Source organism: Euleptes europaea, chromosome 4 (assembly GCF_029931775.1).
Source record: "Euleptes europaea isolate rEulEur1 chromosome 4, rEulEur1.hap1, whole genome shotgun sequence".
Taxonomy (NCBI): Eukaryota; Metazoa; Chordata; class Lepidosauria; order Squamata; family Sphaerodactylidae; genus Euleptes; species Euleptes europaea.
The window spans coordinates 89100992-89127764 of record NC_079315.1 but is presented as its reverse complement, the minus strand read 5'-3'; the positions used below and the strand labels follow the sequence as shown (position 1 = coordinate 89127764).

Here is a 26773-nt window from a genome sequence, read left to right as displayed (position 1 = left end):
CTTTACCCCCTGCAAGCTGGGTACTAATTTTACCGATATCAAAAGGATGGAAGGCTGAGTCAACCTTGAGCCGGCTAATTGAAATTGACTTCCATCAGGATTGAACTCAGGTCATGAGCAGAGCTTTTGACTGCAGTACTGCAGATACCCCTCTGCACCACAGGGCTCTAAACGTAGGGCTAATATAATAAGACAATTGGCAGCAAGAAAATGCAAGGTAGACCACAGCTAAAGTGCTATATACTTCATACTCCTTTGAATATGGCATACATCAGTGCCATACTCATTTGCACAAGGTAAGTGCATCTAAGCATGACAAAATATGCACAAGTAATGATAGCCACTTTGGGGCTAAGGCATGAAGAAAAAACCTTTAGGTTTTTAAAATGTTGGATGTGGATGCAGAATGGTCTTTCACTTGCTCTGGGGCCAATCCCATTTTTAGAATTACATGATAAACTATACTAGGCCCAGAATGCCCCTCCATTCTGATCAGCCACAGCTCATTTCTGGCTTCTAGAAATAACAGATTTCATCAATCTCTTCTAGTCAGGTGCCTACATTGATCAGGATGAAATAACCTTTGGTCAAAGTTGGCTCCTTTTATTACTGGTAATGTACAGTGAACAAAACAGCATACAAACTTTAAGTTCTTCTGGTGCTGATGTGACAAAGCAAGCTCTTAATCTGTCCATATTTTGAGGCACCCATCTGCTTGGAAAAGTTAGTGGAGTTCTGTGTGCCGCCTATACAAGCAAAAGTGCATTAATGCACCCATCATTTTCTGGATTGTTGGTCACTTGTGCATATTTTCCTGAAAAAAAAAAAGTTATACTTAAGACATTCAACCAAAAGAACTACAAACTGTACATAGGTTACTGTAACTGGCAACAGCCAATGAACATACTGCCTAGCCAGTGGCTACAGAAGCAGTAGATATATTTTTTCTGTAGATATGGATGACACCATTTAGAATGGCGCTGGTAAATGGATTGAAAAACCTCCAGTGTTTCCACTGGGGGAGAAGGCCTTGATGTGTTCCAGTCATTACATGTGACAGTTTGAGATGAAGGAAAAATTAAGCCAGTGCTGCTTCTAAGAAACTGCTAACAAGGTACAGGAATCATGTCTTATGCCAACTAGCCTCAAACTTCACTATCTTTAGATTTGCCAATTCACACGAAGTCAAGCTCATAATGGTTGAAAGTCAGCCCAAGAAAAAGGAGGGCTAAATCTCAAGGTAACTAGGGAGCAAAACTGCTCTTAGAGGTGGGAGGTATAGGGCAGCGAAGTCCATTAACCTCACCAAACTTCAGAGGGTGCAGCTCTACTTAGAATAGCACTGTACTATTGACCAGAACTAACCTACTTACATCTTCAATAGCAGGGTCTTGATAATGCTGTTTTGAATCACAACCTAGAATGATTATCTTTTAAAGGACTATTAAAAGATTTATTTTGATGCTCTAATCCAGATGACAGTCTCCTGAACAGAGATCCCTAACCAAGTTCAGACAGAGTTAGCAGACAACACATCAAAGAGCCTGTTCACATACTGGATAAAAGCAGGGTCCAGTATAGCTTTCAAGCTGTATCATTGCCTTCTACCAAAGTAGTTTACAAGAAAATCCACTGGTAGGTAACTTTAAAAAATCCAACAGAAACATTTTCCATTCTCATCAGCCTGTGTGATGTAGCTCAGGGGTCCCCAACCTTTTTGAGCCTGTGGGCACCTTTGGAATTCTGACACAGGGCGGTTGGCGAAGCCACAAAGGGGCAGCAATTGCTGGGAAGAGTGGAACCAGCCACAAAATGTAAGGTAATGCATAACTGTAATAGGAACTCTTCAGTGTTTCAGGCAAAAGCTCTGCTTAACAGAACACCTTTTAAAATGAACATATTTGTTTAAAAATATTTTCTTGCATACACACAGCTTACCCTCAGTCACACAGTGAAGAGACTTGTGCACAGCCAATTGGATCTCAGATTGCTCACCCAACCCCACCCACTTTCTAAAGACACTAGGCGGATGCCAGGAAAGGTATCAGTGGGTGCCATGTCGGGGACCCCTGATGTAGCTTCAAAAACAACAAGCAACACAAGGCTTTCCAAGAGCAGAACAGACCATATTGAGCTACGTTTTGGAGAAATTAATTTCTCCATGACTACTTGAAGGACTAAAAAAAGTATACTAAAACTTAAACCAGAGAGACTGTAATAGGAAAAGTTAAATATGTACTACTTTTGGCCATTTTCTAGAGAAGGGAGGACAAGGGATTATTTGTGCAGGACAAATAATCTCTGATCCCCTCATACAAGGTACCCTGCAATCAATGGATTATTATGACCATCTAACAGGGCATAGGATTGTGCTGTTATCTGTTCCAAGAAGGAAGGTGGTAGACTATTGCCTGAAACAAAAGAGAAACGCTGTGAATTGTGGCCATTTTTGCAATACACTGTCTACAAACATGAGTGTCAGAATGGTAGTAAATCCTGAAAACAGCATTTCTGGGTGCATAGTGTCCAGTAAATTGCCTGAGTTATCTGACATCTGCCTACTATTCAGTTCTACTTATACTTCTTAATTGGTATTTGGATACTCACCCCAAACTACTTTGCCTCCTTGTGTCACAAGACCAAGTTCACTAACGTTCACCTCGATGACGGTACCTTTTGTAATTACTCCCAGAGATGTATACAGAGGTGAAGAAGGATTCTTTTTTACACCAAGTATAGGTAGACAAAAAGTTGCTTTGAGTTCAGGATGGGTCACATGGGCCTTCTTGAACCGCAAACCCTGTTATGTGTTGAACAGATCAGTTAATTTTTTATTCATATGACTACTTATACTGATTAATCTTAGTCCATTAATTACAAATTACATGTAATTAGTGTGAAAACTTTACTGAAGGGGCTAACAAGTTAGGCAGCGATGAACAAAACTATGAAAGTGTTTACCATTGGCCGAATGAATCGTTCATATTTTGGAGGTTTCCGTGTGAAGCCATCCCCAACAAAACACACTTTTGTGACCATTCTCTTCCATGCCTTCTTCTTTCTCTTTCCAGTCCGAATCACTTTAAGAACTTCCGTCTCTCCCTGAGCACGGACTTTTGGTATAGGAACCTCCCATTTTCCCTACAAAACAACCCCAGTAAAAAATATATTAGTGGGGGTGGAGGAGGATGAAAACATAGTTTTACTCAACAGAAACATGACGGTTTTGAAATGGCTTTAGAAATCCAGTTCAAAAAAGAATAGCTTCATTAGCAAAACAGCAGGCAATGCAGCTGTCCATTTTTATTTGTGCCATCAAGTCACAGCTGACTTATGGCAACCCAATAGGGTTCGGAGGTGGTTTGCCATTGCTCGCCTCTGTGTCACGACCCTGGTGTTTCTTGGAAGTTGCCCATCCAAACACTAACCGGGGCCGGCCCTGCGGTTGTCCACAGGTCTATGTATTTGGCTTTTTTCAGTAGGCAGTAATTTGTGCTTGCCAGTGAACTTGGGAGGATGGTTGGTATTTTTCATGCTCAGCTGCTTTTGGAGCAGACACAAACACGGTCCATGCTGCTTGCTCACTGCCCCATACAAAATGGTCCTTTGCCACACTGAGCCTTAGAAAAGACAAACTTCCGTTCACTCTAAAACACAAGCACAACATAAGAGAATCTCCTTTTTCTTCTTCGAGTTCTTAGCAATTCTCAGAGAACTCAGAAGAAAGGAGTTGCATGCTCCTGGGCAGATTGGTCAAGGTATTAGATTGTCTTACCTGATATTTTTGGAAGAACTTACACCAATGCTTTACTACACAAACCCTAAGGGAGATTCTCATAAGAGATTACTATTTTAGGTTAAGAGGCTATGCAGAGTTCATTTAACAGATATACACTGTACCAGCCATATCTTTGTCTACTCTTCCTGACAAGCCACACGATTCCCTCCTCTTTCTCATTGTATTTCCAGGGTGTTACCCAGTCATAAGAGGTAAACAGCCCTAGACTACTTAATGCTCTAACTAAACACCAAAGCCATTTCTGCAATTCAGTATTTTAAAAGGGCATTTAAAAATGCAAAGTAGCCATAACTGGAACATTCCTATTATTACTTACTGCTTTCTCTTTCCGCTTCTGTTTAATCATGTTGGAAAGAACTTTAGCTCGGGATTGGCCTTCTCTGTCTAGCAGGTATGCTGGCACAGCTCCTTCTGGAGTTTTCTCATCATTCTTTTGCTTGGTATTTCTCTTTTCATGCATCTTAATGCTAGAAGAAAAAATAAATTAAATCTGAAATGCATTAGTGGAAAAAAACTAAACCAGAGATAAAAGACCACTGAGAACAGTTTCAACAGCACCAAATAAATCTTAAATTACTCACAGTCTCTACTGAAATAATACAAACGAATCAGAATTTAATTGACACAATTAACAGTTTACACTCCAGTGGGGGCCAAGTCTGCGCTGCAAGAATACTCTGAGACAGAATCAATTACTCACGTCTTTTTCATCTGTATCTTCTCTGCATGGCGCTGTTTATGGTAAAGCTTGGCCTTCAGACCAATCATTTTCTTGGCTTTCTTTGAGCGCTCATGAGCCTCACGGCCCTCTTTCTTCCTTTTTCTCTCATGGTAATCCAAGCGATAACCATAGCGCTTACGATGTAACTCTATGTATTCGTTCTGCGGCTGTTAAGTCAACAAAGATCAGAAGTTTGTAAAATGAGAGACATGAATAGAAGTAGCGGCATATTTTGTCAAAGGAATGTTTTCTGAAAGCTGAAATAAATCACAGACAAGTATGCTTTTCATACTTTGATTAAAATACATTGGAGGGGTTCATGTCTTCAATTAAATTGGCATACTTTTTCAGAAAATGTTCAATAAAAAAACCTACCTTATTAATCAAAACATGAGGCTAAATAATTTCAATATTCTGGATGTATCAAGATCTGAAGCTAGCTGGTATCAAAGATTCACACTAAGCATAAAAGATAATCAGCCCAGTTGCAAAAAACGTATAGTCAGAAGTAAGCCTTACAGAGTTAAATAGGACTTACATAGGATGCTGCATTGGGAGGTAGCCTAATATGTATCTGTTTACAATGATTATGTATTGCCTTCAACAAAAAGTTATCGGAGAAGTTTACATAGCAAAATCGGAGAACAATTAAAACATCTCCATCTTAAAGATTTCACTACAGTTCTTCTGCTTACTTCCCCATTATGGTATTTGAGCTCGGTTGCCAAAAGGCCCTTTAATAGAGGATTAATGGGATGTTATTTACCTCCACGTCATCAAAAGTTTCAACTACTCATTTCAACACGCTCAGCCTCTATTAAAGGGACAGTACATTCTTCTCCGGTCCCACCTTATATTTGAGTCTTATGAGGCCCATGGCCATCAGCAGCTGTTGGAGGCCAGGGGAGTTGTAGATATGAACAACTCCTACCCCCAATGCAATTGTTGATGCTGCAGTAAGCCTGTAATGACCATAGTGGAAACTGCCTCTCCCTCCTCTGACAACGCAAGATTATTCTGAGGCTGCTACAGCGCAATCTAATGCAGTTGGTCTGACTAAGCCCATTGTAATCAATGCTGTGTCATCAGAGTAACTGTACTGTTAAAGTTATTGCTATCATTTTAGCATAAACCATGTTGTGTAGTAATTACAAGTATCAGACGAGGGAGAATTCAAACTAGGGCAACTGGAGTTCAAATCACCACTCAGGTCACTAAGCTCACTTGGACCAGTCAGTTATTCTTTATTAGCCAAGGGTGTTATGAGGACAAAATGGTGCAAGCACTAAGTACACTGCTTTGAGCTCCATGGTAGAGATATAAAATCTGTGTATTTAGCTCATGTTTACCTTGCTGCTGTTATTTTAATATGTGATTGTTAGATCCTGGCATTTTTAAATTCATTACCTCGATTTAATTATCTGTGAGACACCTCAAACATTTTTGGTGAAGAGAGTGGAACAGAAATAACTAAAATGACCAAATAAGATGTTGCATTCAAAGGTAGTGGGTGAGAAACCAACACAAACGGCCCACACATACTTTGTAAGTCTGCTCCTTTCGAGAGAACTCTCATCAGGCAGCTCAGTTTCATACACCCTTTCTCTTGAATCGATACCATTCAGCCTGCTACATGGTCGTATCTCATACAAACAACCTCGTGAGTCACGTGAAAGAACAAGATGTTATGCCTATAGTCATGTAAATAAGCCATTGAAAAGAGCAAGAGTCCAGTAGCACCTTAAAGACTAACAAAATTTCTGGCAGGGTATGGGCTGTGGCTCACAAAAGCTCATACCCTGACAGAAGCATGGTTAGTCTTTAAGGTGCTACTGGACTCTTGCTCTTTTCTATACCTGTGTGTGTGTGTGTTAAGTGCCATCAAGTCGCTTCCGACTCATGGCAACCCTATGAATGAAAGTCCTCCAAAATGTCCTATCTTTGACAGCCTTGTTCAGATCTTGCAAATTGAAGGCCGTGGCTTCCTTTATTGAGTCAATCCATCCCTTGTTGGGTCTTCCTCTTTTCCTGCTGCCCTCCACTTTCCCTAGCATGACTGTCTTTTCCAGTGATTCTTGTCGTCTCATGACATGACCAACATTTCTCTACCTACAGACTGATTAACACGCTACCCATTGCAAATAAGCCATGTCACAGTAACCAGAAGAAGGAGGGTTGGTTTTTATATGCTGACTTTCTCTACCACTTAAGGGAGACTCAAACCGGCTTACAGTCGCCGTCCCTTCCCCACAACAGACACCCTGTGAGGTAGGTGGGGCTGAGAGAGCTGTGACTAGCCCAAGGTCACCCAGCTGGCTTCGTGTGGAGGAGGGGGGAAACCAACCCAGTTCGCCAGATTAGCCTCCGCCGCTCACGTGGAGGAGTGGGGGATCAAACCCGGCTCCCCAGATCAGCCTCCCACCGCTCTTAGCCGCGACACCACGCTGGCTGTGTAGCAGTCGGCCCCACTGCCAGGCCGGGCCATGTGTACTCTTCCACTCTGCTCGGCCCCTGGTTCCCAGACCGAGGAAGGGAGACTCGTGGCCACCAGCCCTCCGGAGCAGGACCTCGGCGGGGTCCCTCGAGGAGCTGCGGAGCCCGACCGGCCCTCCCTCACCCCGCTCGCCTCCCCACTCACCATGACGACCGAGGTGCAGGGCCCCGCTCCGTAAAGGCCGCCGGTCTCGCGAGGAAAAGGAAAGTCCGTCTGCAAAAGAGGCCCCGGTGACAACCGCTTCCGCCTCCTCTCGTTCCGCCGCCTAGCGAGGGCCCCCCGAGCGTCTGGCGCCTCCCCAGAGCAGCGCGTCTCTCCCTCCGTGGGCCGCACTCCTGAGGAAACATTTAAGCGCTAACGTTGTTCAGTAACTGCTGAAGTTTTTGGTCGAAATGTCCCTTACCGTTGAGCTACCGCTTTCCGCTGTCGTATTTTGGTCACGTCATGAGACGACAAGAGTCGCTGGAAAAGACAACCATGCTAGGAAAAGTGGAGGGCAGCAGGAAAAGAGGAAGGCCCAACAAGAGATGGACGGACTCAATAAAGGCAGCCACAGCCCTCAATTTGCAAGACCTGAGCAAGGCTAGTAGAAAAGAGCAAGAGTCCAGTAGCACCTTAAAGGCTGAGCTATAGCGAGGAAGACCCAGCAAGAGATGGGTGGACTCAATAAGGAAGCCACAGCCCTCAATTTGCAAGGCTGTCAAAGACAGGACATTTTGGAGGACTTTCATTCATAGGGGCGCCATGAGTCGGAGGCGACTTGACGGCACTTAACACACACACACCGCTTTCCAAGGCAGGGAAGGAAGGCAACAAAGGTTACACCCCCCGACGGAAGCAGCGTGTTTTCCCATGCTGAGAGCCTGAAGATACCGGAAGTTGTAGTACGAGCCAAGGCCGCGCTTTTGGGCTCCCCTTTCGTTTCTCCCGGTACCGAAGTGGACAGCGGAGTGGGTTTCCCCGCTTGAGGGAGGCGATGTACTCGCTGCTGTATAGTAATTTTGGAGCAAAATAGGTCGAGTTTTTAAACTAAAGGTTTTGCCTAAGTCGGTGCGGGGATCAATGGACGTTAGCTATTGGCTTTAACGGGAAATCTTCAGGCTGTTTAAGCGCACTCCTTCTTGTATGACGTGTGGTGTTTTGTTTTTTTAAGGCAAGTTGTCAATATGCTGCGAAATGAGAGAAAACTGTTGCTGAATGCCCTCAAAAGGGTGTACGTACACAGTCAGGTGAGTCGGTGTTCAGGTGTTCATTTCAGAACTTTAGCAATTTACTGGGTTAATTGATGCCTCGCATGTGAAACTGGGCTGTTTTTAATATGATTTACCTTTGCGGAGATTAATGAAATAGGTTTTGTGGAGCTAGGCTGAATCTTTGGGGTGTGTTTAGGATAGCTAATCTCAGTTGCTCTCTCTGCTTAGAAAAGCTTAGTGTTTACACTTTGAAACGGAATTCGTTATTGAAATTTACAAAGCTTATCATTACCAGATAATCAAAATTTTATCTGATTCTGATCATTCTCCTTTCATTTAAAGTGCATGTTCTGCCAAAAAGCAAGAACTCTATGTGTAAAAAAGTTGAGATTTCCCCTATATCTTCAGAGGAATTACAGTTCTACACCAGGTAAATGTTTTTTATACTCTGCAGCTTGTATAAATGCTGTACAGTTGTAGAGAACGCAATGAAAGACACTATTCAAGCATTCTTCTGCATATTATTGTTCCTTATCCTTGTTTTAAGGATGCGCTTGAAAATAGAGCCCTGGATTATTTGTTTATTTAATAGGGTTATTTCTGTTCTGCCTCTTCAGAATCCTGCTTAAGGTACTTATAATTAATTTTACGACAATATTAAAAGTAAGCTATAAAATACAAAATAAGTTGTTTTGTAACTGGTGGTAGTGGAGCAGAAAATAATTAAATTCGTAAATGCGTTTGAAGAGTTCTTCCAGTTTCTTTTTTCTGATGTGGCGTGACACTGTTCCTTGAATTGAATTGGTGTTGAAATTGTACAAAAGTTGGTAGCGAACTAGGCTTTTAGGGGATTTTTAGGATTATTAATCTCAGCCAAATATCCTGTTGCATTTTTAAGACACATTTATTCAATCTACTAGGTGCGGTTATTTGTGTGTGTGTGGGGGAAATCCCGTTAATTGCTCTTTCTGATCTGTGTATACAAGGAATGGTATGTAATAAGGGAAACATGTTTCTATTTAGGGAAAAAATAAATAATTGATTTCAGTAGTAGGCAACTACACAAGAGGATTTTAACCTGGGACCTATATGTGTTGCAGAAATGATCATGTTTCATTCATTTGAATCATTACAGAGTTGTAAATTGTGGCTTTTTTTAAACAGGTGAGGTAAAATCTTTACGGTCTATCATTACTCCACCTGTGTCTAAGTAAGTAATATTTGTTTTCTTTCTGTAGAGTATACTGATAGGTCTTGGTTGTAAGATTGATGTTATCTGCTCTGTGTACACATGAAGGGACAATAGGCAATATTTGCAATGGTTTTAGACAAGTGTGTCTTAGCCTAAAATACGGCAATTCACATAATTGTTACTAGAAACACTGAGTACTTTATATTACTAATTGTAGGAACAATTCAGCTTTAAAAATGCTTAAGCTAGTTGAACAGCCTTTGATCTTTCTCTCACAGAATCCGTAATATTGGCATCATGGCTCACATAGATGCAGGAAAAACAACCACCACTGAAAGGATGTTATATTATTCAGGATACATAAGAAGCTTTGGAGGTTAGTATTGGAGTGTTTAGTTTTGTTAAGTGTTACTAAAATGGTTACCAAAATGTGAGTGAAATTTAAAATTATCAATTCAAGAAAATGCGTTTTAGATCGTAAGAATATGCCTCATCTAAGACGGCTGCCTCTTTACTTTTGCATGATAGGGAAGCATCCTATATTTAACATGACCGTTTCTCATCACGTCTTTTTGCTGCTAGGGCCCCTTTGCAGTGGTGCTTGGCTGGTGGTTTGTTTGCTGTTGCTTTCCCATTGAGGCCTTTTGCTACCCTGACCCATATTTGATACAGGGAACGGGTACAGAGTGTGGGCTGGGGGAATGATGGTTCATGGCTCTGTTCTGGAGGAAGCTTTTAAGTTGTTTGGATTTTTCCTGCCCACGTGTGTGCAGGTGGTTTTATGTGTAGTAGGTTGTGTTGCGCTGTGCATCATTATTAGTGATTATGTTTTGAGTGGTTACGTTTTTAAAGTTCACCCTTGCTGGTATTGAGAATAAAATTCTGAGTAAACTTGCCCTTCCATTCTCTTGTTGCCATGCTCTGGCCTCTGCTCCCTTGAGGGTTGTGTCGTGCCATGCAGTTGCACACGTACAGTTGAACCAAGCATTTCACACGTTCCTTCCACTATTGCAAGGGATGGGTCCTGTAGCTGGGTTGGTGCAAGAGGGAGACTGCCCTCCTAGCACCAGTGTGAGACTGGTATATTGGCATCCTTTCCAGTTCACCGCACATTTTGACCTTAGCTAGGATCAGGGCCTTAGGTATTTTGTTACAGTGCTTTGTAGCATGATGTGTTTTATTCTATTTTGCTATAACAAATATAAAGTTTCTTTGACCAAACTGAGATGGTTTATGATCTTCCTGTTGACCAGATGTTGATGATGGAGACACAGTAACAGATTTCATGGCACAGGAACGAGAGCGTGGTATCACCATTCAGTCAGCTGCTGTGACTTTTGATTGGGCAGGCCACAGAATCAACCTAATAGATACACCAGGTACATTATTTTGATCTTATAATTCTTGACCTTTTGTGGCAAAGGAAATAGTAGTTGAAAAATGGTATTGAAAAAACATACATGGGTTTAAAATGTTGATGTGACCTGAAAAAAACTCCCCCTCTAAATTAATAGATTTATGCATTGGGCCTTATCCACTAGGAATCTCACCTATATGAGCACTGTTCAGATGAACAGTGAGGAGGGGCGTGGCTCAGTGGTAGAGCATTTGCTTGGCATGCAGAAGGTCCTAGGTTCAATCCCTAGCATCTCCAGTTAAAGTGTGAAAGACCTCTGCCTGAGACCCTGGAGAGCCACTGCCCTAGAGAGCAGACAGTACTGACTTTGATGGACCAAGGGTCTGATTCATTATAAGGCAGGTTCATGTGTTTGTGTGTTCATGTGAACAGGAGTTGTACAAGAGAAGAAATCTCTTCTGCAGGAGAAATTCCTGCTGGATCCTTCCGTTTGGGAACAAGTCCTCCTTTGGTTGAAATAAACCTGCTGTAACTAAAATCTCTTTCATAATATAATGGTCTAAACCCAGCAAGGATTGTCTTTTCTTGAATTAGATATTTGATTCATTTGTTAATGTAAGGTAGTCCATGTAGTTTCATTAAGCTATTCCAAGTATTTTGTCCTTTACTGCTGTTCTCTGTAAACTGAATTTTAGGTCATGTGGACTTTACATTGGAAGTGGAACGTTCTCTAAGAGTGCTGGATGGAGCAGTGGCTGTATTTGATGCCTCAGCTGGTGTAGAGGTAAAAATGAATTTGTAGCATGTGTTGGCTTGACATAGACTACACCTTTGTGTTAATACTGTTTACATAAAAGGTAAAGGTCCCCTGTGCAAGCACCGGGTCATTCCTGACCCATGGGGTGATGTCACATCCCGACGTTTACTAGGCAGACCGTGATTATGGGGTGGTTTGCCAGTGCCTTCCCCAGTCATCTTCCCTTTACCACCAGCAAGCTGGGTACTCATTTCACCAACCTCGGAAGGATGGAAGGCTAAGTCAACCTTGAGCCGGCTACCTGAAACCAACTTCCATCGGGATCGAACTCAGGTCATGAGCAGAGCTTTTGACTGCAGTACTGCAGCTTAACACTCTGCGCCACGGGGCTCCTTGGTAGGGTGTTAAAAAATCCCAATTTCTACCAGTCAGTGTCTGCTCCATGTTTCGAGCTGCGTGTTTATGTTTAGCGCCTGGATCCCATGTAGCGAAAAAATTTTTATGAAAGAAAGAAGTGGAGGGTTTGGGGACTGGTCAGTTATAAGCTATCATGTGTCAAAGTAGCCCTTGTTTCGGCAGGCTCCTGGGCTGCATAGATACAGGAGGGAATGTTCACAATGAAGGTCCGAAACAGCATCCTCTGCACGATTGCATAAGCATTGTGTTGCCAGATCAAATTGTCCATTAGGTCCGGCCTTGTGTCCTGCAGCAGCCAATGAAATTCATCCTGAATTTTTCAAGTGGCCACGAAGGAGATGATCAGTCCCTTCTTGTCAGTGGCCGGTATCTGCTATTTAGGGGTGCAGGTGCATTCCTAAAACAGAGCTTTCGTGCAGCCATTTTGATGGATTGTGCTGAAAGATCGCGAGTTTTTCTAATTCCTTTTAAAAACCATCTAAGCAGTTTGCCATTGTTGTCTCATGGTGGTCAGTTCCTCAAATCAATTTTGTTAGGTGAAGTAGAACTTTTTGTCTCTTAAGAACTTAATGAAAATGAACGTGATTGGCCAGGGATCATGGAGGGTTTTTTTTTTTTTTTTTTGCCATCTTCTGGACATGGAGTAGGGGGGTCACTGGGGGCGTGGGGGGGGAGGTAGTTGTGAATTTCCTGCATTGTGCAGGGGATTGGACTAGATCAGTGGTTCCCAACCTTTTTTTGACCAGGGACCACTAGGACTTTTCTGTTCGGTGCAGGGACCCCAAGGTTCAAAATAAAAATTCCGAGAATTTGAAAATAAACTTTAATCATAACTGTTAGTTAAACATTAAACTTAGAATAATATTTGAATATATATATTTTATAATAGAGAACTTTTAATTGGAAAATATTAATTTATTATGGGTTTATAACTTTGTTTCATGGACCTTAATTTAGTTCTCGTGGACCCCTGGGGGTCCATGGACCCCTGGTTGGGAACCAGTGGACTAGATGATCCTGGTGGTCCCTTCCAACTCTATGATTCTATGACTCCAATAAAGTATAATGACTAGAGTATTTACTTAGTGTGTTTAATACACTGCTTTTGTGCCTGTTCCTTATTTGTTTTTTAAAAAAATCAAAACTAACATGATTTAGCCTTTTCCTAATAGAAAGGTGCTGCAACCCCTTCATGTGCATCTATGGTTCCTTTAATGCACTCACCCACTTATTGAGGTCCTTATTGGGCTAGAGAGGAGCGGCTGGAGTCAGTGCTCCCTCCTGAACATCTGTATTGTAAGCTTTCTGCTTAGGATCTCTCTCACTTCTGCATCTTGTGCTGTGCTTAAAACATTGTGAGTTGTAAATTTTTAGTGGGCATTAAGAGACCACAGATGCTAGTAAGTGAAAATGACACTTTCCATCTTTGTTTAGGCACAGTCTCTGACAGTGTGGAGACAAGCGGACAAGCACCACATACCACGAATTTGTTTTTTAAACAAGATGGACAAACCTGGAGCCAGGTATGAAGACAGCTGTTCCTTTTCAGGGCCCAGTGATACAAGGAAAAGCTGTTACATTGTAGAATGTAAGCGTGGTTGTTAATTACCAGAGATTCTTATGATTTAGTGGCTGCTGAAGAATTGTTTAAATTATTTTAAGAACAGGCTTGCAAATAGCACCTCTCCTGGATGCTTGAGGTAAATAAGAGTTGCCTCCAGGCACCCCAGACATGATAGCTTGACAAAAGTCATTAGGGTCATTCATGTGGTTTTCTTTAATCCTAACTTAACTAACAATGTGTACAGTGCATAGTTTACTTAGACCATTTTTTAAAAAACCTATCTGGGTTGCCTGGGGAATCATGGCCACATTGTCTTTTTTTTTCTTTTTCTTTTTAGTTTCCTATGTGTCTATGCTCTTGTGGCTTTTGGGGGAAGGGAGGTGATGGTAAGAGATAACCAGGCAAACGTTTTTCTCGCTGATAGAGGAATAATTTGTTTTAGTTTCAGATATGCTGTTGAGAGCATTGAACAGAAGCTGAAGACCACGCCTTTGCTTTTACAGGTTGTGTAAGAAGCATTAACATTCAAAGGGCTATATTTGCACTGTTTGACTTATTGCACTGTTTGACTAAGCTGGGTGTTTTTTTCAGGCTACCATACTTAGTTTCTTTCTTTCTTCCTTTTTTTTTTAAACCCCTCTGTACAGTTGCCAATTGGGGAAGCCAAGACCTTTAGAGGAGTAGCTGACATTGTGACCAAGGAACAAGTTATTTGGAAATCTGCAACTGGATTGGATGATGGAAAGAACTTTGAGCGGAAACCCTTGAAAGAAGTGGACAGTCCTGACTTGTTAAAGGATACCATTGATGCAAGAACTGCCTTAATAGAACAAGTAAAGTTCTAAAGTAAATACATAAAGCATTTGTACTGTGAATTAAAAATGCTCTGCTTTTATGCGCTAGTTACAACTTCAAAGACAATGAGACGCTTTGTAACGAATGCTGATAAATATAGCCCTTTATCTATGAAGTTAAATACAAGTTGACAGGTAAAATCTTTTAGTTTTAGTCTTGAGTTTTCCAGTGCAAAGGACTAGAGTACACAGGTTGTGGCTTTGCCTTGGCCTCACACTATCACCATTAAATTACTGCCGCACCCCTCCGATCCCTGTTGTTCAAAGCAGGCTTCTGCCATTCCCTTTATTAGGTAGTACTGAACAACTCAGCAGAGTTCTTTTTCCTCTGTGGTGTATGCCCATCTCTACAAGATGTGTGAAAACTTAGTGTGCATTGTTTCTGTGCCTCATGAAAACCAACTTTCACTTTGCTAAATAATAATTGCTAATTCTGTGGCCAAATCTGAAACTTTGTGTCAAGAGACTGGCTTGCTTACCAACCTCTTATCTTTTCAAAAACATTGGTTCATTCTCTACAAAAATCATACAAGCAAGATACAATGGGTGCTTACGCAGGTGTTGGTGAGGTCACTGGGGTTAAAGGCTTCAAGGTCAAGAGCCCAGGGAGGGAGTTTCCCCTACACACGTCATCTCATTAGTGTAAGGACCCCTGGGTAGGAGAAAGTGCCTTGCCTATTTAGGCTCTGTGCAGCTGCAGAGTGCGTGGTCTTATGCTGGCCACACACCTGATTGGTTAGGACCTCTGTTAGCAACACAATTGATTGGTTAAGGTTACCTGTTTAGCAACACATTTGATTGGTCAAGTAGAATCATGTCAGTGCAGGTTGTTTGGCATAAAGGAAGATCTTTCATTCTGGTTTGTGCCCTTTATCTGGATTACATCTGCCTTTGGGTCACCAGGTGGGCCTTGTTGGCCAGAACACCTGCCTTGGACTTTGAAACTGTTTGGACTCAGTCTGATCAGGTAACATCTGGACTTAAGAGAGCCAATGCTGGTAAAAATGCTTAGGTTAGATGTTTAGCTTTTATTATTTTATCCTTACTGTTCACTGCTCCTGTATTGTATATCTCGGTACATTCCTTTAATAAACCTTATTAATTATATTTTGTGGTCTGGAGTTTGGGAGCTTTAACCTCAATCCAGTATTTCAGCCCTATTGGCTACAGCTGCCAGAGTAATTGTTTTTTGGAACTCGCAAATGTCCTACCCTGCAGGGCTGACTTTTTGTTTTAGACCTGGGAGGGCTGGAAACGGAGTCCCTTGGCCTCTGGCTGGCGGGCTAGTTTGGGGGACTGGTGGTAGCACATTACCCTGGGGTTGTGAGACGTCACACTCTAGCACTTTGTGGTTTTGTTCTTGACCAACCTGTTACCCTTGAATAAAAACAACTTTTGACACCTTGGGTTTATCTTAAAAGCAAACCCTTAGAAACATTAAACATTTATCTCAAAATCAGGTACGCTAGATATCACTTTTGAGTGAAATTCCAAACTCAGTAAGCAGTGCTGCAAAAATAAACTTATTCTAATACACAGCATAAACTAAAATGGGAAGATAGCTGTGCATCAAACATAAAGCTAGTTTCTGTAGTGATAAAGACTTTTTGCTTGGTACAAGCAGTATTGGTTCAGTGAACGTCTTCAGAACCTGCTGGCGCAAAATCATGTACCTAAGTGGTAGACTTCTTGAGCAGCATTGCTGGCTTTGGGAAATGGCTACCAGTGTTTGGCCAGTATAAACAATGATGAAAGTGAAGTGTTTTGATGTGTACTGTCGCTGTAGCTTTATGCATGTGCAAGTCTCTTGTTTAAGATGAATCATTCTGTCTGATGAATCATTAAGATGACTTAAAAATGAAATTGCTTTTTGGCTAGCAGCTGTGGGAGTTCATGTTTTCACTTGGTAACATAATCTTGACGTGGTAGCTGGAGAGATTTATAAAAGCCTCTGTTGCCTGCTGATGCGTTAATTAGTTAAACAGATATTTTTGGGCCTTAGTCATGCCAGTAATCCTTTCTCTTTCAAGGTCGCAGATCTGGATGATGAATTTGCGGAACTGGTCCTTGGAGAGTTCAGTGAGAATTTTGATTCAGTGCCAGCTGATAAGGTATGTGGCTTGGGAGATTCATTTTATGGGTATTGCAGAACCTTGTTTTTGTTGTCTTTAGCGGAGTGCTTTAAAATGTTCATAGCCCATCTTTCGGTTATATAAACATTCAAGGCAATTAGCAAAAATTCCTATAGAATCTAAACACGTCAAAATATCACATAGTAATAAACAGCTACAGACGACAGAAAGACTTTCAAAACGTCTAGGAAAAATATATAGGAAATAGCCTTGTTCTTGCACCCCCCTCCAATCCCACTGTGCATAGCATACTTCTCTGGAAGGTTCCTTTGACCCTCAGCAGTGGCTTTTCAGGGAAGAAGGGGAGAAGATTTTTAAAAAAATGCTTTTCTTGCTGTAGTTTACTGAAAACAATCTGGTGTAAGTTGTCATTTTTTTTACAAGCCATGATTGATTATCTTTTCATTAGGGAGTGTAGCTGACTGTGATGAAGTAAGTATGGAACTTACTTGATTTAGCCTTTTTAAAATAATAGATTTTGGGATTCAGGACAAACGTATAATCAAGATAAAGAGAATACCTTGTACTCTTAATTGTACCATCCTGAGAGTAAGTCCCATTGAGCAGACTTGAGTAAGATTCTGAGTAGACCTGTTTCAGGTTTGCTCCATTAAGGGCATAATTGAATGATAGTAGGTCTCTGTCCAAAATGTGAATGCTCTTGGTCTTCTGCAGCTACATTCTGCTGTTCGAAGAGTAACCCTGGCTCAGAAAGCAGTGCCTGTGATTTGTGGGAGTGCGCTGAAAAATAAAGGTGTCCAGCCATTATTGGATGCCATTACCATGTACTTGCCTGCTCCAGATGAGCGCAGTTATGACTTTTTGTGAGTATGAGAAGATGGCATATCTTGGTAACAGTTTCATTTCGTAGCTTTTCTTAACATTTTACTGGGGAGCATGAAGAACTTGTTGATTGGGCATGAGAGGAGAGCTGATTAGGGTATTTACAGCGGTGGCTTGAGTGTAGCACACTTTATGTCTCTGACGACCAACTTGGAGGAGGGCAAGAGGTCTGCCTTTAAGTCCTGTGCTGATCTCCCTTTGAGGTGGGAGGCAGGGAGAGGTCCTCTAGTTATAATTGCTATCCATTGTTTTCTTTGTTTCAGCCTAATTAGACTAATGCCAATTAATATGTATTCACAGTTCCTGTTCATTTTAGCATTGGAGTGATTAGTAAAAACAGCATCCTGAACTGAAATACTATTTATACCTTTTCCCTTATGTACAATTAATTTTCTGATTTTAATTTTTTTCAGGCAATGGTATAGGGACGACCTGTGTGCTCTAGCATTTAAAGTTCTCCATGACAAACAGCGTGGGCCGTTGGTATTTGTGCGCATTTACTCAGGCACAATGAAGCCTCAGTCAGCTGTCTACAATATTAACAAAAGCTGCATGTGAGTAAACAGAGTGAGGGAGGATGGGTAGGCCTCAATATTCGTGTCTGACCTGTGTCTTCCTTTGCAGAGAGAGAATGAGCCGCCTGCTGCTACCTTTCGCTGATCAGCAGATAGAAATCTCTTCGCTGACAGCTGGCAACATTGCCCTGACCGTTGGGTTGAAAAAGGTGACAGAAAAAAATGCGAATCCTAACTGTTTGTAGCATTACGTGGAAAGCATTCATCCGGGGAGATGGTCGATGTTTTGCTGATCGTTATCTATTTAACATAATTTCCCCTTGTGTTGTAGGGGATGTATCCAGTAATTTTCCTGTCTTTTACAGTGCATGTATTTCATCAAATCCATCCGAAAATCCTCTTGTGTGTTTCTCCAGTTATAACTACGGGGAATGCAGCTTATTTTTTGTGCTGAAGGTGGTTTTATTTTTGTTTCCTCCTTGTTTTTAAATGTGACCCTTTATCAAATACTACAAAAGGAAAAAAGTGGCATAATACAAAAAACTCTAATTGCTGTCCTCAGATTGGCTTCCCTTTTAACTACGAAGAGACAGCCTTCACTAATTGGTCAATTTGCAGTGCTTTGGAATGATAAACACCAATTATATGTTGACAGTACAGTATGTCATTTTCTGTTGGCTTGCATTAGAGTGCCACTGGAGACACCATTGTTTCATCAAAGGCCTCTGCGATGGCTGCAGCCCAGAAAGCTGGGAAAGATGTGGGGTCAAACTGTGGTCGAACCCATGGAGTTGAGAGTCTTCTCTTGGCAGGTGTCGAGATCCCAGAGCCGGTCTTCTTTTGTACAATAGAGCCTCCGTCCATGGCCAGACAACCAGGTATAATGCGATTGCTAAAACAGCTGATACTGTCCTTCGCTCACAATCCTAGGGAGTCCAGGTTTTCAGTGGAGTTTCTCAACAGTGCGTCATGTCACCATGAAAACTATAAATGCCCAGTGTTCCCATCTGGAAACATTTCCCCCATGGGAAGATGCCAGTTTAGAAACGTTTTTGAACTCTAGGCTGAAAGAAAATGGTTTGGATTCTGGGGTTTGGATCCAATGATCACCTATTGTTCTAACAAAGGGCACTTGTATTGAGGGGAGCAGCAAAAATAGTTTGTAATATGTCATGCTGTTCAAAGGGGGAGGGCATTGGGAAAAGAACAAAACTTTTAGCTATTTCAGTCCTGGCTAGATTAGTCCTCTCAGTTTTTTAAACTCTTTGCCTGTCCTTGCATTGTAGACCTTTTCTTCCTCTTTGATTAGAAAGCAGATACTTTTAATGTAACAGTATAGAAATGAGTAGATTCTAAAAAGGTTCTTCAGCAGTGGTTCTGCCCAGCATACCTCATTCTAGCCCAGCTAATGCAGCATCAGTGTTTGCAAGTGTTTGGTAGTATTAACCCTGGCTTTTTGTCCTGACCAGCCTAGTGTGTTTCTTCTCCAACCTTTCATTGATTTTTGTATTTTTGGGGGAGGGGAAGAAATAATAGCTGACATAGCATCTTTTATTTGGGACGTATTTCTCCCACGCCTCCCAAGACTACTTGTATTTACAGCTGTCTCTTAGATGCCTTCACGCATACTAACGCATTTTCAATCCACTTTTGTGATCGTTTACAAGTGGATTTTGCCGGTTTGCACAGCAAAATCCAGTTGCTAAGCACATTGAACGCGGATTGAAAGTGCTCTGTTCAGCGTGTGTGAAAGCTAAAATCAAATACGATCTTTAACATAGTTTGATGTTTTGCTTCAGATCTGGACAATGCCTTGGCTTGCCTGCAGCGTGAGGATCCCAGCCTGAGAGTCAAGATAGATGCTGATACTGGACAAGTAAGGTGCATCGTTACAATTCTCTCCATATTTCAATGTCCCTGTTTCACTGTGGTATTTTAAGGAAAAACATATCTATAAACTAAGCGTATTGCAACAACCATGGCGATTTCTTAGGCTGTATCTAAATTACAGACTTGGTTGTACTGCAGTTGCATTCCTTCAGGAGATCCTGGGAATTGTAATTTTCTCAATGGCTACTAGATTTCTAACAGAATTCTTGGCATTCTCGTAAAGCTAAGACACCATTTGTGTGGGAAGCCATAAAATAGCTTAAAACCAGTTTGCATTTTTAATGTGCCCCTAGAAATATTTGTTTGTTTGGTCAAATAACTCTGGAAAATAGGAAAAGCAGCTTTGCATGGTGGATTGTAGGAAATTTGATTGTATCAAATAGAGGTGATAAGAATGCTGCACCTTCATTGTTCTGTGATTTTGCACCTGTTAGCCGCACACTTATTGCTCCATTACCTGTTTATTTGCTTGAGAAGTAACTATAAGGCAAAAAGGAATGATGCCATATGAATACTGCCAGATTTTTTGACTTGCTTATGTTCTGTAAATACACTTGAACTAGACATTTTACTTGCATTGTATCCTGTTCTGGATTATGAAACAACAAGCAGGAGATTCACAAGGACTTGTGGGGGGCATCCCGTGTTCCCCAGTATCTTCCTACTCCACTTTCTTCCTTTCCTTTCCTGGCAGCTCCCATGGCTTTCCCCCTTTTCCTGCTTCCTTCTCTCCTTCCTGTACACCAGCCAACCCACCTGTATCCATGCCCCTGTTTTCAGCTTTCCCTTCTTTCCTCCCCTGGCAACCTCTCCCTGGGAAAAGTCTGGCCAAGTTGAGCAGTGGCTGCTGGCAGCAGATTTTTCTGCAAACCTGGGACTGACTTGAGGTTTGTAGAGAACCCGCCCCCATCTGCCCCTAGCTCCATTTTGCATTTTAACTTCAGAACTGCAAATAAATATAAATGCTTAAGCTGGAGCCTCAGAAGTGACCTTAAACTGAGTTAGTCCATCTAGCTTAATACTGTCTACTCTGACTGGCAATGGCTTTCCCGGGTCTTAGGCAGAGGTCTTTCCTAGTAGGATTCCTGAGCTGGAGATTTGGGCATTGAACCTGAGACCTTCTGCATGCAAAACATAGGGTTTGGGCATTGAACCTGAGACCTTCTGCATGCAAAGCATGGGTTGGATCCAGCCACATTTTTAACTCCATCTCACCCAGTTTCTTACATACTGCAACCCTCATCCCACATGGGTTGTGCACATGCAGGTCCCATGTTTCTCAGCATAGCCTTTTTGAATGGTCAGAGGATACCTCGTTCCTTTTTCACCAGCAAAAAAGCTAGTTGGATTTGATTCACGTGATCTAGCTGTTGAGCAATGGCCCTTCCCCTGTATTTGCATGTTAATACATGTTACACTAATTTAGCAAGCTGTTTCCAGCTGTTGAGATAAATTACTAGTGCTGTCCATTGTAGATTGAAAACACTGCCAAATACAGCTTGCTTACCACTGTACTGCAGTACAAAGAGGTCTGTCTCTTATCAGTGCTTTCTTTTGGAAGTGAACATACTTGGAGAATCTGTAAAGGCTTTCCCACTACTTCCGATGTTTCAATTCGGTTAAGGATGCTTTCATGTTGCATTCATGTTTTTTGACAGACTGTCCTTTGTGGCATGGGAGAGCTGCACATTGAGATCATTCATGACCGAATCAAACGTGAATATGGACTCGAGACCTACCTGGGACCTCTTCAGATAGCTTACAGAGAAACCATTCAAAACGCAGTCCAAGCTACAGGTAAGAGATCTAAAATCCTGACTCTACAGCTGAAGTATTTGAAAAATGGCTATGTAGTTTTCCAAGTTCACTTTCTGAATCAGGATGTTTGATATCATTCTTGGTGTTAAATACATTCACAGATATGCTGGACAGAATTATAGGAGAAAAGCGACACCAAGTGACTGTAGAATTAGGCCTGAGCCCCTGGGAGGGAGAGGGGTCAGCAACAGCACCGGTCATTGAGTATGCTGAAAATACCTGCAATTCACTTCAGCCAGAACTTCGTGAAGCTGTAGAGAATGGAATCCATTCCTCATATGTTCAAGGTAAAAGTCGCTTCAGTTTTTGGTATTCACTTCAGTAGAATTAAAATACATACACTGTAGTGTAATGGTTAGTATTGGACTGGTAACTGGGAAACCCAGGTTTCAGTCCCTGCTTTGCCATGGAAGCTTGTTTTGGTGACTGTGAGCCAGTCAGACATTTTTGGCCTAGCCTACCTCACAGGATTACTGTGAGGAGAGAAAACGATGTATGCCATTTTGCATCCCCATTGGGGAGAAAGATGGGGCATGTGTGTGTGTGTGTGTGTGTAAAGTGCCGTCAAGTCACAGCCGACTTATGGCGACCCCTTTTTGGAGTTTTCATGGCAAGAGACTAACAGAGGTGGTTTGCCAGTGCCTTCCTCTGCACAGCAACCCTGGACTTCCTTGGTGGTCTCCCATCCAAATACTAACCAGGGTTGACCCTGCTTAGCTTCTGAGATCTGATGAAATCAGGCTAGCCTGGGCCATCCAGGTCAGGGCAAGGTGGAGCATAACGAAGAGAAAATAAAATGTATCAAATGCTGTAATGAATAAGTGGTATTTTAATATGATATGAAGCAAGTTGTGAAGATTTGTTTTGGTGTAATGAATGCCTGTAATCCGATGACAAATCTAATTGAAGATATATTTAATGTTTTCATAGAGCAGTGATGTAAGTGACTTAGTGGGCAGGACTGTGGATATGTTTTTTTTGGCATATATGTTTTTTTAGCCACCTCTCCTCCCATCATTATGTGGAAATGTTTTCTTGTAAATTAAAAAAAGAGAACATTCCTAAATGCACCATACACTTTTTTAAATAAAGACAAAGCTGCTCCCTATCTGCTTGTCCAATACATCAAGCCAGTGGTTATCTCCTGTTCAAATTCTAAGGGGCAGAAGGTTTCCCGATGCTGGTTGGGTGGGTTCTGATGGGCCTCAATGATACAGACTAGGATGTATTAATTCCACCAAGTTTAGTGTACTGTGAAGTATATGAACATTATTTGCCAACTTCAAGTTCAGCTGACACTTGGGTAGAGCCAGAATCTGAAAATTCCCTTAATTACTGTAATGCATGGGCTGATTTATCTCATTTGCTTGTTGGTGCTATACAATAAGTTCAATAAGAACATAAGAAGAACCATGCTGGATCAGACCAAAGGCCCATCAAGTCCAGCATTCTGTTGACATAGTAGCTGACCTCTAGGAAGTCCATAAACAGGAAGTCTGCAACAGCATCATCCTACCTGTGCTCCCCAGCAACTGATTTAAAGAGGCGTACAACCTCTGGTACTGGAGTGGAGTAGATACCCATCATGATTAGTAGCCATTATTATTAGCCCGGTCGTTTGTGAATTTGTGCACTCCCCTTAAATTTTTTTTATCAAAAAATGATGACTGATGTTAAATCATGATTCAAATGTGTATTTCATTGCTGAAAAACAATCAAAACTGATTTGTGTAAGGAACTGGACCAGACTAACTACTTTCCCCAAGGGATTCTGCTGTTTCCTCATAAATCATTCTGTAGTCACTGGAGTACTATGTGATTGTCTCCAAATACGGGCACACCCTGCAAGACAGTACACCCCTTTTGAACGCATTTGAAACTCTCTTGCATCCCAGAATAAATTATCTGCAACATCAGCTAGGTTAGAATAGCATGCCATCAGTTGTAAATAATGTTAAATAGCAGTCACTTTAATACAGAAGGTAAAAAGAAAATACGCTGTCTTCATGGCTCAGTACGAGATGCTAATGCAGTGTTTAATTTTATATGTTTAGGGCCACTTCTGGGCTTTCCAGTTCAAGATGTGACTGTGACAGTGCTTTCCATGGCTGCAAATGCAGACACCTCCTTGACAATGGTTTCTGCTTGTGTTTCTCGGTGCATGCAAAAGGTATAAAGGGGAGTGCTGTAGATTTGTCTAGGGCATTTTTACCTATGCTTTCTAAATCCTTCTTTAGTTTTGTTTATTTGTGGGGAGCCCTCTGCCTTATTGGTACCGGGTTAAGGACATCTTTTGGCATTTTCTGGATCATTGCTCATGTTATGATTTTAAAAAATTCAATATTCTTTTTTCTTAATTAATTTCCCTTTAGTGTGGTTGATAGTCCATTGGGTTACTTAATGTACTTATAGAGTATGACTGTCCTGTTTTGCATAGCAAGCAAAAGCATTATGAGCTCATAGTTATGCATAGTTATGATTTAGTTATGTTGATGCTTGTGCTGAAGAAGTGAACGTTGCCTGTCCTTTTCCCCCCTTTTTTTTTAAGGCTCTGAAAAAAGCTAATAAGCAAATGCTGGAACCTCTCATGAACCTGGAAATAACAGTGGGCGAGAGCCATCTTGGTGCAGTGCTAGGGGACCTGGCACAACGAAGAGGCAGCATTCAAGACATTCAGAGTCGTCAAGATAACAAAGTCGTGATTGCATCCGTTCCGCTAGCAGAAATGATGGTGTGTGTGCGCGAATGCAAGCTGGCCAAAACTAAAGCTAAAAGTACAGCTCTAAGTGCCTTTTAATTGCACCTGCTTCAGGGCATATTTTTGCACCTTGTCCGAATGAAACAGACATTTACAGTCATTAAATTGCTTAAGTAGCTTTTGCAAGGGTGTATGTCTTTTGGGGAGGTACAGAGTGTTCTTTTTCATTACAGCACTTGGCAGGAAATCCTTCTTGAGCTTCTGGGAAGCAACTCTGCTTCTATGACAGGGTTGAGAAGCTTCATAGGAGTTCTCCACTTTGTTTCATGAGCAGAAAGACAGTTTGCACAGGGACTGTTATGCTGGCAGGCTTGACCACATTGCTGCTTTCTTCTCTTCCCTAATCTTGAGACGGGGAGGGCTTTATGGAAGGCACCGATCGATAGCAGAAGATGCCTGATATGGAGCTAGTTCCCTGGAACATTTAGCTCTGTATCTAGGGGAGGGGCTGTGGCTCAGTGGTAGAGCATCTGCTTGGCATGCAGAAGGTCCCAGGTTTGATCCCTGGCATCTCCAGTTAAAGGGACTAGGCAAGGAGGTGATGTGAAAGACGTCTGCTTGAGACCCTGGCAAGCCACTGCCTGAGTAGACAATACTGACTTTGATGGACCAAGGGTCTGATTCAGTATAAGGCAGCTTCATGTGTTCTCCTGTGAAAGTGACTCTCCACTGGCTTAAGCAGAAGGTCTTTCTCAACACCCTCTGCCAGGGATTGAAGCTGTGATAGCATGCAAAGCAGGTGCTCACCATTGAACCACAGCCCCTCCACTCGTATCTTAAAGATGCAAGCCTCTCTTCTCCATAAACAGGACTTGTCCGAGATCTGAAACCGGAAAGGGCTGGGGGCAGGATTCCTTCTCTGGATGTATAGTTCGCAGAGTAGCTCAGCTGCCAAAAGGCAGAAAGTACCATTTTATCCAGCTAAAATGTCCTGCATTCCCTCTCCATTATAAGACTGAGGTTTTGTGCTGTCATGTGTTGGGGGAGGCATAGAATGTTTCCCCTTCCTGCCAAGGAGTGCTCCACAGCTCTGTTGTTAGGATCGTTAACCGTAGTAAGGAATCACATGAAAAAACTTAACCATTAAACCTACAGTGAGGGAAAAAAGTATTTGATCCCCTGCTGAATTTGCAACCAAAGTCTGCCTAGTAAACGTCTGGATGTGACATCACCCCATGGGTCAGTAATGACCCGGTGCTTGCACAGGGGACCTTTACCTTTTTAACCTTGTGTGTAAAGCTCTGCCACTGTGCTGTGATCCCTCCCTTTAAACATTACTTCAGAGATTCTAGTAGTCTACCTTTTTTCATATCTACAATTGAGTTTAATGTTACATGTTTTAAAAAGGTATACCTGTATGGAAGCTGTACTATAGTGTTGCTAATGAGTTTCTTCCCAACCTAGTCACCTACAGCAAACTGCTTAAGTATGTTTTACAGCTTTGTCACTAATCTATGCTTTGGTTTGTCCTAGGGATATGCGACAGTTTTGCGCACATTAACATCTGGCTCTGGGACATTTACTCTGGAATTGGCAAGCTATCAAGCAATGAGCCTACAGGAGCAAACTGCTCTGCTTAACAAGAGGATGGGATTGGCATAACTTGAAATATGAATAGACTTGCTCCAGGCTGTGAAGTAGCTGAGATCTGGTGATTTGCCACAGTGAAAGGTATATGGCCCTAACTGTGCTGGCATGTATTCATTGGTCTTAAAGTGTGAAGACAAAACAAACTGGAATGGGCAAGCACTTATACAAGAGGTATCTTCATATGCTTTCATTGGAATAGTAAAACCAGAAACATAGCCAACAGACTGCAGACAGCTTCTGTCATTTATTGCTCCACACAGGTACCTGAAAAATACAAACATATGTTTGTACTTTACTGAGGCCCAATTTAGGCATGAGGCTACGAGGCAAAGAGCTGCTCTGAACAACCTTGCAGGGGCTTGTTTAAACCGGGCTGGTTAGCCTGGTTGGGTTGCACGCCAGAAATCAGTAACTCTTACAGACTTGTACTGCCATGCTAACTGAGCATGTGTAAATTGTTCTGTATGGGTTGCAACAGAGTTTAAATGAGATCTCACCTTTTCTATAGGAAACCGTACCCACTGATCAGACAACTTCAAATTCTTAACCTGTGGGACAGACTAGGCCAGAATACTTCCTCCTGTCTCAAACAGACTACGCACACCCATACACCCAAGTCTTCCACATGGCCATAGTGCTTTTTCAGCCATTATCTACATACTCATAGCAAACTTGGACAATTCTGAGGATACTTAAATCGGGTGATTTGAGCTGTGGATGGGCAAGACAGATCTTTCTACAAACCTGAAAAATGCCCCAGGTTTTCAGAAAAATGTGATGTCTTTTAAAAAAATAATACAGTGGGGGGTAAAAAAAGCTCCAAAATGATAAAAGAAGCACCTGTAGCTTTAAGCAACAGATTTGCTCAGTGGCTTTGGT

The 26773-nt window shown here is 41.9% G+C and overlaps 2 protein-coding genes across 2 annotated transcripts; one reads left to right on the top strand and one right to left on the bottom strand.

Moving 5' to 3' along the window:
- Nucleotides 1-639: 639 nt before the first annotated feature.
- On the bottom strand, nt 640-7005 carry NSA2 (NSA2 ribosome biogenesis factor). Its single transcript, XM_056849022.1, has 6 exons — nt 6943-7005; nt 4500-4687; nt 4116-4266; nt 2962-3141; nt 2608-2800; nt 640-814 (listed from the first exon to the last, which is right to left on the bottom strand). The coding sequence occupies exons 1-6, from the start codon at nt 7003-7005 to the stop codon at nt 747-749; spliced, it is 843 nt and encodes a 280-aa protein (XP_056705000.1). The 3' UTR covers nt 640-746.
- GFM2 (GTP dependent ribosome recycling factor mitochondrial 2) lies at nt 7004-25907 on the top strand. Its single transcript, XM_056849021.1, has 21 exons — nt 7004-7188; nt 8168-8243; nt 8550-8637; nt 9372-9417; nt 9678-9775; nt 10653-10778; nt 11452-11540; nt 13365-13453; nt 13937-13997; nt 14142-14327; nt 16379-16459; nt 17156-17304; nt 17737-17877; nt 17948-18047; nt 18527-18716; nt 19638-19714; nt 21387-21525; nt 21648-21833; nt 23601-23716; nt 24095-24277; nt 25778-25907. The coding sequence occupies exons 1-21, from the start codon at nt 7004-7006 to the stop codon at nt 25904-25906; spliced, it is 2535 nt and encodes an 844-aa protein (XP_056704999.1). The 3' UTR covers nt 25907.
- The last annotated feature ends 866 nt before the right edge of the window (nt 25908-26773 follow it).